Here is a 12,264-nt window from a genome sequence, read left to right on the forward strand (position 1 = left end):
GGATATTTTCGCTGGGTAGAGAATTCTCGGCTGTAGATTTTTGTCCTTCAGATTTTTGAATATATCATTCCACTCTCTTCTAGCCTGTAAAGTTTCTGCTGAGAAATCTGCTGATAGCCTGATGGGGGTTCCTTTGTAGGTTAGTTTCTTTTGCCTGGCTGTCCTTAATATTTTCTCCTTGTCGTTGACTTTTGCTAGCTTCACTACTATATGCCGTGGAGTTGGTCTTCTTGCATTGATAAAGTTTGGAGATCTATTGGCTTCTGTCACCTGAAGATCCATCTCCCTCACCAGATTTGGGAAGTTCTCAGCCATTATTTCTTTGAATAGGTTTTCTGCCCCTTTCTCCTTCTCTTCTCCCTCTGGTATACCTATAATCCTTACGTTGCATCTCCTAATTGTGTCTGATAATTCTCGGAGAGTTTCTTCATATCTTTTAAGTCTTGCTTCTCTCTCCTCCTCTGCCTGCAACAATTCTATATTGCCATCTTCCAAATTGCTAATTCTTTCCTCCATATTATCGGCCCTACTGTTCAGAGCATCTAGATTTTTCTTAATCTCCTCTATTGTGTTCTTCATTTCCAATATTTCTGTTTGGTTCTTCTTTATCGTATCAAACTCTTTTGTGACATAGCTCCTGAACTCGTTGAGTTGTCGGTCAGAATTCTCTCTTAACTCATTGAGAATCTTAATGATGGCTGTTTTGAAGTCATCGTCATTTAGGTTATATATCTCATTTTCTTTGGGATTGTTTTCTGTGTATTTGTTGCTTTCTTTCTGTTCTGGAGATTTAATGTATTTTTTCATATTGCTTGATGCTGTTGATTTGTGCCTCCGCATGGAGATAGAGTTTAGTTGCTCCTTTCACTTGTTTCAGCTGCTGCGGTGGGGGGAGCAGCTGTTTATACTTCACCAACCAGGAACCCTGTCCGTAGTTGCTAACTGGGCCTGGGCCCCTCTTCGTAGCCACAGTGGCCCTTTGGATTCCCTCCTCTGCCGTGGGGGCCGTCACAGGGGGGCTTCAGGCTGCAGGTGCCTACTGTTGCAGCCCACCTAGATGTGCTCTCTCCTTGGGGTCTGCAACGGTGTTATGGGCTTTTCCAGCGGCCAGGAGTGGGATCACTTATATTTGTCGCTCCGTTGCTGTCGGCACCCACCAAATCTCACTTGTCCTCTATGGGTCGCAGGAGAGCTATTGGCATCTTCTACAGTCTGTGGTTAGTACACCTAGCTATGCTGCTTTTGCCCTGGGGTCTTCCAGCCTTGTGGCTGGCGGCTGGGTGCCTTCTACTGGTGCTGTGCAGAGGCTTTCCCTAAGGCTGCTGTGAGCCTGTAGGGTTTCCCCCTAGGCTACTAAGCTGGGTCTCTGGAACTCTCTCCAGCCCCAGTCCTCTCTGAGATCTCCGGCAATCCCTAGCCTCACGGGGTGGGCAATGGCAGCTGGGGGTCGCCCCGCCCTCTGGGATTCTCTCCGGGCCTCTCCCGGAGCCGTGAATGCTCAGCGTGGCCCCTCTGCTAACAGCAGACAGAGAGTTTTGTCTGCTGCCCGGGCGGAGCTCCGGCGCTTCCCCTCCGGGTCGCAGAACCGGCCTTTGAAAGTTCCCCCCGCCCCGGTCCTCTCCGAGATCTCTGGCAATCCCTAGCCCCACGGGGCGGGCAACGGCAGCTGGGGGTCGCCCCGCCCTCAGGGCTTCTCTCCGGGCCTCTGCCGGAGACGTGAATGCTGGGCGTGGCCCCTCTGCTAATGGCAGACAGAGAGTTTTGTCTGCTGCCTGGCGGAGCTCCGGCGCTTCCCCTCCGGGTCGCAGGACCGGCCTTTGAAATTTCCCCCCTCCCCGGTCCTCTCCGAGATCTCTGGCAATCCCTAGCCCCACGGGGCGGGCAACGGCAGCTGGGGGTCGCCCCGCCCTCTGGGATTCTCTCCGGGCCTCTCCCGGAGCCGTGAATGCTCAGCGTGGCCCCTCTGCTAACGGCAGACAGAGAGCCTTGTCTGCTGCCCGGGCGGAGCTCCGGCGCTTCCCCTCTGGGTCGCAGAACCGGCCTTTGAAAGTTCCCCCGGCCCCGGTCCTCTCCGAGATCTCCGGCAATCCCTAGTCCCACGGGGCGGGCAACGGCAGCTGGGAGATCTCCGTGCCCTCCGTGTCTCTCTCTGGGACCCTCCGGGCGCCCCGAGCACCAGGCTGGGTCTCCCCGCCAATGGTGGGGAGAGACTCTCCCCGCGGGCTCAGGTGTGCAACTCCAAAGTTTCCCTCTGCGTTTAGGAGTAATTGCAGGGGGTTTAGGTAGGGTTCTGGTCACCTGTTTCCACCGTCGCTCCTCTGTTGTGTTCTCCCTCCTGCCCTAGATGTGTGTGGATCCTCTGGGGGCGTCCGTTGGAAGAAAGCCGCTTGCGGGTACTAGGCTTCCCGTCGGGGTCGGAGAGTTTTCACCTATTTCCACATCCTCCCGGAGGAAAGTCCATCCGCCTTCCGATGTATAGTCGCGTGGGTGTCTCAGACGTCCTGAGATGCTGTCTGGATATCCTTTGTCAAGCGATAAGTGTCCAAATAATTGTAGACTCGAAGGGCGAGAGACAAAGAGGACTACTCACGGCGCCATCTTGGCTCTTCTCCCCAATACCTATAATTCTTATGTTCCATTTCCTAATTGAGTCAGATATTGCTCAGAGACTTTCTTCATTTCTTTTTAGTCTTAGCTCTCTGTCCTCCTCTCTCTGGAGGATTTCAACATGTCTCTCCCCGATTATGCTGACATACTCCTCTATGACATCTGCTCACATGTTCAGGGAATTCATATTTTGTTTTCTCTCTTCCATCTCTAATATTTCTGACTGATTCTTCTCTATAGTTTCAATCTCTTTTGTGAAGTAGCTCCTGAACTTGTTGAATTGTTTCTCTACATTCTCTTTTAACTTGTTGAGTTTTTTGATGATAGCTATTTTAAATTATCTGTCATTTAGATTACACATTTCTGTGTCCTCAGCAATGATTTCTGAGTACTTGTCATTTTCTCTCTGGTGTGGAGATTTAATACAATTTTTGGTATTACTAGAGGGTATGGCTCTTGTTTCGGTGCACCGTGGTAGTTATTTGGTCACAGTTACTGCCAATTGCCACTGCATGGGGGTCAAGAGCAGAGTATTCTGAGCCCTCTGTGATCTGCCAAGATCCCAGGCATTGGAGCCAGCTGGGGCGGGGAGGGTGGTGCATGGGGATCTTCTACATGCTCTCCGAGTTTTCTAGCTCTGCCCTTGCTATCTGCCCTCCTGGGGTGTTGGCTTGATGAGGTCACCCCTGTGTTAGCTTTCACCTTAGTAGGGGCTTTCCCCTAGGGTGCAAGGGCCCTTGGGGCTCTTTGATGTTCCCGTGAATGAACGTCCTCTCCCCCATTCCTTCCCTCTTCGAGGCTGCCTGCAATCTCAGATCCCAGTCTTTTGGGGAGGGAGTGAAGTTTTCTCTTACCCCTTTCACCTCCTCCAAGGGGGGCTCCTGCCTCTCTACCCTCTGTCACATGGCTGTGTGGGTCTCTCAAATGTCTTTTGTGTTGTTTGGATTGTCCTCTGTTGGAGTATGAATGTCTTTATCATTGTATGATGGAGGGGAGAGATTACCATGAAAGTTCACCCTGCCACGATGCTGACATCACTCCTTTTTTTGTTGGTAAAGTTGGTACAAGTAGTCTAGACCACCATATTTCTTACAGAAGTGCCTGAAGTTTGTTAAAATGCATAAGATATGCAACACAGCTTATAAACTTTTTATTTCTGAACGGAATCTAGAGAACTCAAAAAGCCAAAAGGGACCTGAGACACACAGTAAGCACTACAAACCCTGGGTCTCCTCAGTTTCCTGATCTCTTCCATTACAAGAGTTTTTGTGCATTACAAGTTCAACCTGCTAGCTCTAAACCAGTGTCAGAACTTCAGAAAACTACTAAGGAAATTTGTGTCAAATTAGTAACAGAAAGTATCAGTGTGTTAGGGTCTAAATTAAGAGGATAACAACCTCAAGATTCATCACTCACAATTCCTCAGTGAGTGCTTGTCCAAATTCCACCAGTCTCACCCTTGTAACTTCTAGGTTGTCTTAAAATCCTTCACTGGGTACTTGGCATTGGCTCTAATGATTTTGTTACTTCAGGCAGTTTTCCAAACAAAAAGGAATGGTTATTTACAATTCCTAGACTGAAATCATAAATATCATCAGCTGAATTACACTGAAACATCAGTATAACTCTATGAACAGAATTCTACATAAAGTGAATCTGTCTTGGCTTAGTAAAAAAGGATTTTAGTCATAAAAGTAGCAAAAGGATTTTATTGTGGCCAAGTTTAGACTCTTAGGTGGTCCTACAGTGTATACTCTGAGGACAGCTTTACAGCGAAGTTCCTGACACAGACCATTTAGACTGGGAGCCAGACTAAATTTTTCTCCCTAAAATTACAAGGCATCAGTGGTATTCCAGTAAATTGCCCCTTTGTGAATGAAATAACTTTGCTTGGATTTTTCATACTAAATATCTTTCTTATACAGATTTTACTTTTTTCTTAAAAACTCTGTGATTACTTCAATCTAAAACAATATTCATGAGATAAGGTGCACATGGTGGTATCTTTGAGCAAATGCCTTTTAGTTCAAAGTATAAGTACTCTTTATAAAAATAAAAATAATTGGTATGTGCTAATTCTAAAATAATTAAAGATTTTTCCAAAATAAAAAGATTTTGGAAGCATATCAAACCTCCAAACACTCCATCTAGCAAAAGTGTGACAACTATCAGTTTCTTAGGAACTTTTTTAATACTCTCTGAAAGGGCTATGTTATACAGAAGAACTGACTCTATGTGGCTCTGCCATGATACCACAGTGAATACGCTGCTCATAGTTCCTACAGAGGATTATACTGTCTGATGCCAAAATTCAGCTGAGCACCATCCTGTAAAGTTGGTCAGTTACAGCATGAGAAGCCAGTAATTCCACCCTTCAGGTATACGCTGCAGACTAGAACAATGATTCTCAAAGTATGGTCTTTGGACTAGCAGCATCAGTGTCACCTGGGAACTTCTTAGAAATACAAATTCCTGGGACTCACTCCAGATCTGCTGATTCAGAAATCCAAGTAGGGCCCAGCAATCTGTGTTTTAACAAGTCCTCTAGGTAATTCAGATGCAGACTAAAGTCTGAGGCTCCTTGCTTTAGAGAAATTCTTGTCCATTTGCTCTGATACAAGAATGTTTGAGCAGCACTGTCTCCAACCCCCGGCCCCAACCTCACACACACACCAGTCTAATCTTGAAAACAAATGTCCACTGTCAGGAGAATGGATAAAAAAATTCTGTATTAACACAATGAAGTACTCAAGATACAACAGAGACAATGAATGAAAAACAGCTATATTTATAAGCTTAAATAAAACTCTGAACCATAACTTTGATTGAAAAAAAGTCACAGAAGTCTACAGTATGATATTTTATACTGGTCGAATATAAGCAAAACTAAATAACACATTTTTTTAACAGTACATTTATGTGATAAAGCAATAAAGCTACTTTTAGAAAACAAAGAAAAGATACCCCTTTAATTCTGTACAGTATTTCCCGCAGGGGGAACAGAGATAGGAGGATGTGGTAAGGAAGGATCATACTGGGAACCATAAATGTACTATGAAGGGTCCAGTTCTTAAGTTGGATGGTGAGTTCACAGGTGTTCGTTGTATTTTTGTTATTTTAATCACTAAATTCTTTTGTATACGCCAAATGTTATATAATAAATTTTAAACCCAGAAAACGAAAAACAAATGCAGGTAATAAACAAAGATGGTCATAACCTGAAATAGAAAAGTTAGAAACCACTTAAGTGATATAAATTGTGCTATGTTCATTCGGTTACAAAGAATTTTTAAAGATATTACAAAATATTTTTGATAAAATTAGCCAGATAAAAGAATGTAAAAAATGTACAATGAAAGGATTAGAAGAAAATACAATAAAATGTCAACAGTGGGTATTACAGGGAGTTTTATGTCTTCTCTGTACATTTAAAATTTTCTATAGTGAATAATAAATCCTTTTAAAACCATTAAGGATTTAACTGTCATCAAAACATTTACCGACTCTAAGTCATTAAAGAAACCTGCCAAATCTTCTATTGGAAACAGGAAGGAAATTGGTGTGGAAATCTGTGACTTATGAGCTTTATAATTGAAAGTTTTATATTTTCTGCCATAAAATTGTTTATCTTTATTATTATGATCTCATTTAAAATAATTTCATTTTGTTTGTAAGCATAAAAATATGACTAAGAAAACCATGACCTAAAAGAATACATTTTTGCTATTGAGGACTTCAATTAAAGCAATTGAAAACAACTTCAATTTCATTAACAAAAGGAAAAAACATCCATCAACGGTTTGACCAGCTTTTGGAAAACACAGAAGAAATGCATATACTGAGAGTCTGCCTTATAGCCCTATGTCCTGTCATAGTGAGAAAGAACAACAAAGATTAAGGCCAGAGGCCAATGATAGTTACATACCTCTTTTTCTAATATTCTAGCGATCTCTCCTAGTGTCCGATCTAAAGCAGAAACCTTATTGTTTGCCCATGAGCCACTGTCTTGTACTTGTTGCTGTTTTAGAAGATCTTTGGCTAATCGCTGAAGTCTGCAATACAAAATGAAAGGGAAGAACGACATTAAGGAATTAGACTATACTACTTCATTTTCCTCAACATTTTGAAATAAAAGTTACTTTCATTATTGTACTAGAAACTGCTTCACAGAGCACCTGACGGGGAAGAAAAAACAAACCTCTCCTAAGGCTGGTACTACTTTATATTCACAAACACCAATCTAGTCCTCATGGCACAAAACAGAACTAGAGGGCAGTACTGTCCATCCACAGATTAAGCTGGAGCAATTGCTGCAATCAGTTTCCACGTGATGCTCAAGCCTGAACAGAATTGGAGATGGAAGAAGGTGAGAGTATGACAGCAGAAAAAAATGAGTATAAGAAACTGAGCACGTTTTCACATATTGATTTAAATCTTCAAGGTAGACTTAGATATTGTGTTATAAGCACTGTAAACTCTCAAAATGTCAAACTCCTTGAATGTCAAACTCCCCATGTTCCAATTTACAGGCAATTTGGGGAATGCTTGCCATTGCTGATGTCATTTACTTAGATAATAGAGCAATTATTTGCTTTTTACTATATATTATTTAGATTATGTGATTCTTTAGTAAGGGGACTGTGTGTAGTATTTCTTTGTAGTCCTTACTTCTGTTTCATACATCTCACTCTTTGAGCAATCCTCTCTCCTTTCCACTTATTTGCTTGAGCATTCCACCAACAGATACTCACCAGACACTCTCCCAGATCTCTCCACTTTTCCCGTATACATCATCACCCTATTATCTTACTTCTGTCTTTATCTATGACAGATTTCATAGGCCATCTTTATAATCACTTCCTTCTAAATGTGCTACATTCCCTCTCTGTTGTTCTGTTTGTTACTCTTACTAGCCAAACACTAGCAGTGGAAATAAACACTAATGCTTGTTTAGCTCTTTCTGTGGGCCAGGCACCATTCTCAGTACCTTGCACACGTCAATTTATTTAGCTGGATTAATGAACATCTGCCAGCCTTTTCCATTTCTGATCCTAAGAAAAAGTCATACCATAACAAAGACTGGCATGAGTATAGATTCAGGATCTCACTAAATCTGTCTAGTCTGCTCACTCTCCCACTCTCCACAAAGACTTGTTTCATACATTCCCCAGTCTCTTCAAAACTCCACTTTACTTTCTCTCTCTTGCTCTCATAAGAAGATCTTATATTTCATAGAGAAAATATAAGCTATTGAAACAGGAAAATCCTTACTTTCTGCCACAGAATCTACAAGCCTATCTGCATTTTACCCATATTCTCCTTTGTTTGTCACATTACAATCAAGGAAGACTGATTCCTCCCATGAGGGCTAATCCTGACACACAGAGCTCTGTATGCATGATATCTTTCTGGATCTAAATCCCTCTCTTCTTCTTGCTTCAGTGCCTTTGCAAATGCTATTCATTCATTCCTTCTGAAATGCTTCCTCCAACTCCACATTATCTAGAAAATTCCTACTTATCCCTTAGTTTTTAGTTTAAACTTTACTTTCTCTGATTTGACTATTCCTTCAAATCACTCATCACAAGTCTCTCCCATGCAGAGTTTTACAACAGAACTTTCTGCAGTGATGGTAATGTTCCATATCTGTACTGTCCAACATGGTGGACAAATGTAGCTATTGCTAGCCAAATGTGGCTATTGTTCACTTGAAATAGAGTGTGACTGAGGAATTGAATTTTCAGTCGTATTTAATTTTAATAATTTAAATTTAAATAGCCACACGTGGCTACAAGCTATGATATTGGACAGTGCAGAAGCATAGTATTAACTTCGTGAGAGAAGGTTCTTGTCTACCTGTTCACTGCCTTATTCTAATATACTACCTCCACAAAGTGTATTCAAAAGAAATTTAATGATGAATGGCTTAAGTAGAAATTTCTTCTTTACATTAATCTTTCTCTTTTCCCTTCTTCTCCCCAAAGACCCCAGTACATAGTTGTGTATTTTAGTTGTGGGTCTTTCTAGTTGTGGCATGTGGTATGCTGCCTCAGCATGGCCTGGCGAGCAGTGCCATGTCCACACCCAGGATCCCAACCAGCGAAACCCCAGGCCGCCAAAGCGGAGCGTGCAAACTTAACCACTCGGCCATGGGGCCAGCCCCCACTAATCTTAATAATACCTGTAATCTCATAGGTTACAAAAATTTCATGTACATGATATTATTTAATCCTCTGAAAGACACTGTCCATTAGTATTATTCTTGTTTGAAAAATGATGAAACTAAGTCTCAGGAAAATTAGGTGACTTTCCCAAGATCTCACAACTGGTTAAAGGTACTAGTGGGACTAGAAATCTAGGCCTTTGATCTTCAAATCTCATGCTTTTGCCTCCATACCTTATTAATCAATTCAAATAAGGAAATTTTATTCACACATGAATAATATCCCAGAAAAAGGGAATATAAAAAAATACAAAAATAGAGTAAGAGTAACATACTTCTTTTCCCTTCTGATCAAATATGGGCTAGAGTCCCATCCGATTAAAGTTACCAACCTTATCATGTGGAAGAATATTGGCAGTGAACTTCATTGTGTGATAGATAAGTAGCCACTTTAGCTTTTGGCTGAGTAAGGCCTGCACACCAATGTAACTAAATATCCAGCCATAGCAATGGAGGCATATGATTCTAGCAGTATTCTTACCAAGAATGCTCACATTCCCCTGAAAACCAGGGGTACTTAGGGAGGTACAAGGACCATTTTAATTCACAGAATACAAGGGGCTTGTATTTCACCCTGAGGTAAATCAAATCTGGGATTCATATGAACCTACCCTTCAAGGAAGAATGCCAAATCAAGGGGATGCTTTGGTAACATGAGCTAAACCTCTGTTTCATTCCCTGCCTCCACAGAAATACCACAAATAATATAGCCCCTTTCAAGAAAACAGCACCAGATTTTGATTTATACTATAAATAATTAGAGACTGTCACAGGACTCAAACCCTGAAAACTATATTTTCCCTACAGAGCAAGAACAGGAGCTGTTTAGAGGGTGCAGTTTTTTAACACAGAAATTGTTATTTGAGTTACTCGTGGCAGATAATTTTTCTAGCCTGAAAAGAACGAATGGAGGCTTCATAACTCCTAGCCTAGAACAAAAGAAGTATCTGAGAGGTAAATGGCTTTGTGGAGAATGTTGTAAGGTCAGATATTTTCTTCTCAAAATTGAACAAATTCCAACAACAACTAAATTCAAATCTGTCACTGGTAAATGTGAAATGTGAAAGCACCTCTGTAAGGAGCCCTCATTTTTATCACAGTAAAGTTTGGTGGGTTCATCAGCATCACTGGGAAGATTTGTAAAGTTTAAGAAAGGGGACTGTGTTCATTTTAGAAAATAACATTGTTCTTTAGTGAGATGGACAGGAAGATATAAATACATTAACTTTTTTTCCTTTCACTCTATTTGAAAGGTACCCGGTCTAAATTTAGGGCTTCTGGTTCCTTTTCTATTTTTAAATAATATGCTTACACTAAATATAAGAACCTAAGAAATCCCTATAAAAGATGAAAAAACAGTATACATATATTGCTTCCTATATTGGATATCTTTCATTTTCGCCTGCCAACATTGCTTCTTGTGGAGAAAGAACTCTTTCCCTTTTAGGGAACTACCTCGCTCTCACACTTACATGGGTATATTAGATGTGCTCAGTGCTATTAGGGTGTTGCTGCTCCCAGACTCTCACTCTCATTAGAATGAGCTAGGAAATATGTGTATATTATTTTATAAATAAATATTTAAAAAGTAACATATTATAATATATCCATATCCCTACACATTTACATCTATATTTATTTCCATTTATATATATTGGGAAATAAGAGTTAAAACTGATACCTACAACTCCAAGTCATCACCATGGGGTTTTTCTACTCTCCTGGTGGAGAACAGAGTATATTCTCCTACTGGAAAAGAGAGTTTATTTTATTTTTTTTTTGAAGACTAGCCCTGAGCTAACATCTGCTGCCAATCCTCCTCTTTTTGCTGAGAAAGACTGTCCCTGAGCTAACATCCGTGCCCATCTTCCTCCACTTAATATGTGGGACGCCTACCACAGTATGGCTTGCCAAGCGGTGCCATGTCCGCACCCAGGATCCGAACTGGCGAACCCCAGGCAGCTGAAGCAGAACGCGTGAACTTAACCGCTGCGCCACGGGGCCGGCCCCAAGAGAGTTTATTTTTAACTTTCTTCTCCAGCAATGAGCAACCTGCCTCCCATCATCCTTAATATACTTATTTATTTGACCAATCCCTCTACATGTAACAGACCATCCATCTTTGTTTCTGTAGGTATGCTATTATGTCTCTACTTGGGCTCTGACTCCCCATTCTGGGCTCTTCTACCCTTCTCACCCTGCCTGTATTTTAACACCCTTTGCCTCCCTCTTTACTTGGACTCTGATAGATTGTGCCAGGATGTTTTTCCATAGAGATGCCCTCCTCACTCTGCTCTGATCCTCAACCCAGAGAATGGTGCCCTCTACCACATGGAAGCTCCCTTCACTTGGCTTGGGCTCTGAGTCTCCACACCTGGCCACACCCTTCTCCCCCTGCATAAATGTCCACCTCAGCCTACTCAGGCTCTGACGCCTTCCACTGCACCACTGCTGCCTCCAGCCATCCCCTCAACGCAGATGGTGCTCTCTCATCTAATGGCTTCTGGACTGGGTTTTTCTGGGAAGGGGTGGGGAAACTGGAAGATGAGAGGAAGAGTAATTTTCATTCACTAGCTACAATAATTTTATATGGAGACATTTCTTTTCATTTACTATTTGGTTATCAAGTTCAATCAGTTATAATAATTATCCTTTCTGAAGCTCAAACTGTTCTATCTCTGTTCTGTAGGAAACTCTTCAAGTTGGCTCCTGAGTCCTTTGACAAACACTAGCAGTCTTCGAGAGCTTCCCTGCCATCTAGTATGACAGGACATTCAGATCTAGAATTAGGCATTTTTCCAAGAAGTTCTTGCCTCTTTTATGAGAAATGATATTTCAAGTCCTAAATCAGTGAGCACAAGGGATGCTCACCGCTACTGCATTGGTCACTGTTTCTAGGTCTCTTCAACGGACAGAGTGAGGAAATAAATAAATGTGTGTATACGAACATACACATGTGAATGTATATATGTACACACAAATACGTATACATACACAAATACACACACAAACACTTTTTAAAAGATAAAATGCCTTATAAATTAATTTAATTCAAATTCAGTCCTACAGGGGTTTTACCTGATCTCTACTATATCTATCTCCTTTCTTCCAGACTGAGAATTCAGGCTCTCAGGAACACAGGGGATAAAAGAATTCTAATCTCCATAATCTCCTTTACTTTATCCCATATTATATGCACAACAGACTCAGAATAACATTACTAATAATATCACCAGTATAATTAGAGAACGGTTAATTTTTTAGCATATGTTTCCCCCATTCTCCTTGATCTTTTGTCTAGTTATACTATAAAATTATCTGAGATACAGCTATCATGTAGTCTTTTTCTTTCCAGCCATCAGTTTTTTTTCTTTCTAGCCATCAGTTAGTCGTAGTTCTACAAGAAACTATAACTTGAGTGTTCATCACTACTC

General features: G+C 41.4%; 1 protein-coding gene across 35 annotated transcripts in view; it reads right to left on the reverse strand.

Moving 5' to 3' along the window:
* SCAPER (S-phase cyclin A associated protein in the ER) overlaps positions 1–12,264 on the reverse strand; it is a 490,115-nt gene that overhangs the window by 237,714 nt on the left and 240,137 nt on the right. For all 35 annotated transcript variants that reach the window (XM_070504430.1, XM_014841435.3, XM_070504422.1 and 32 more), the window contains one exon: positions 6,533–6,659. In XM_070504430.1, coding sequence (XP_070360531.1) covers positions 6,533–6,659 — 127 coding nt within the window. The remainder of the gene's footprint in view (positions 1–6,532; positions 6,660–12,264) is intronic.

Source organism: Equus asinus, chromosome 2 (assembly GCF_041296235.1).
Source record: "Equus asinus isolate D_3611 breed Donkey chromosome 2, EquAss-T2T_v2, whole genome shotgun sequence".
NCBI lineage: Eukaryota > Metazoa > Chordata > Mammalia > Perissodactyla > Equidae > Equus > Equus asinus.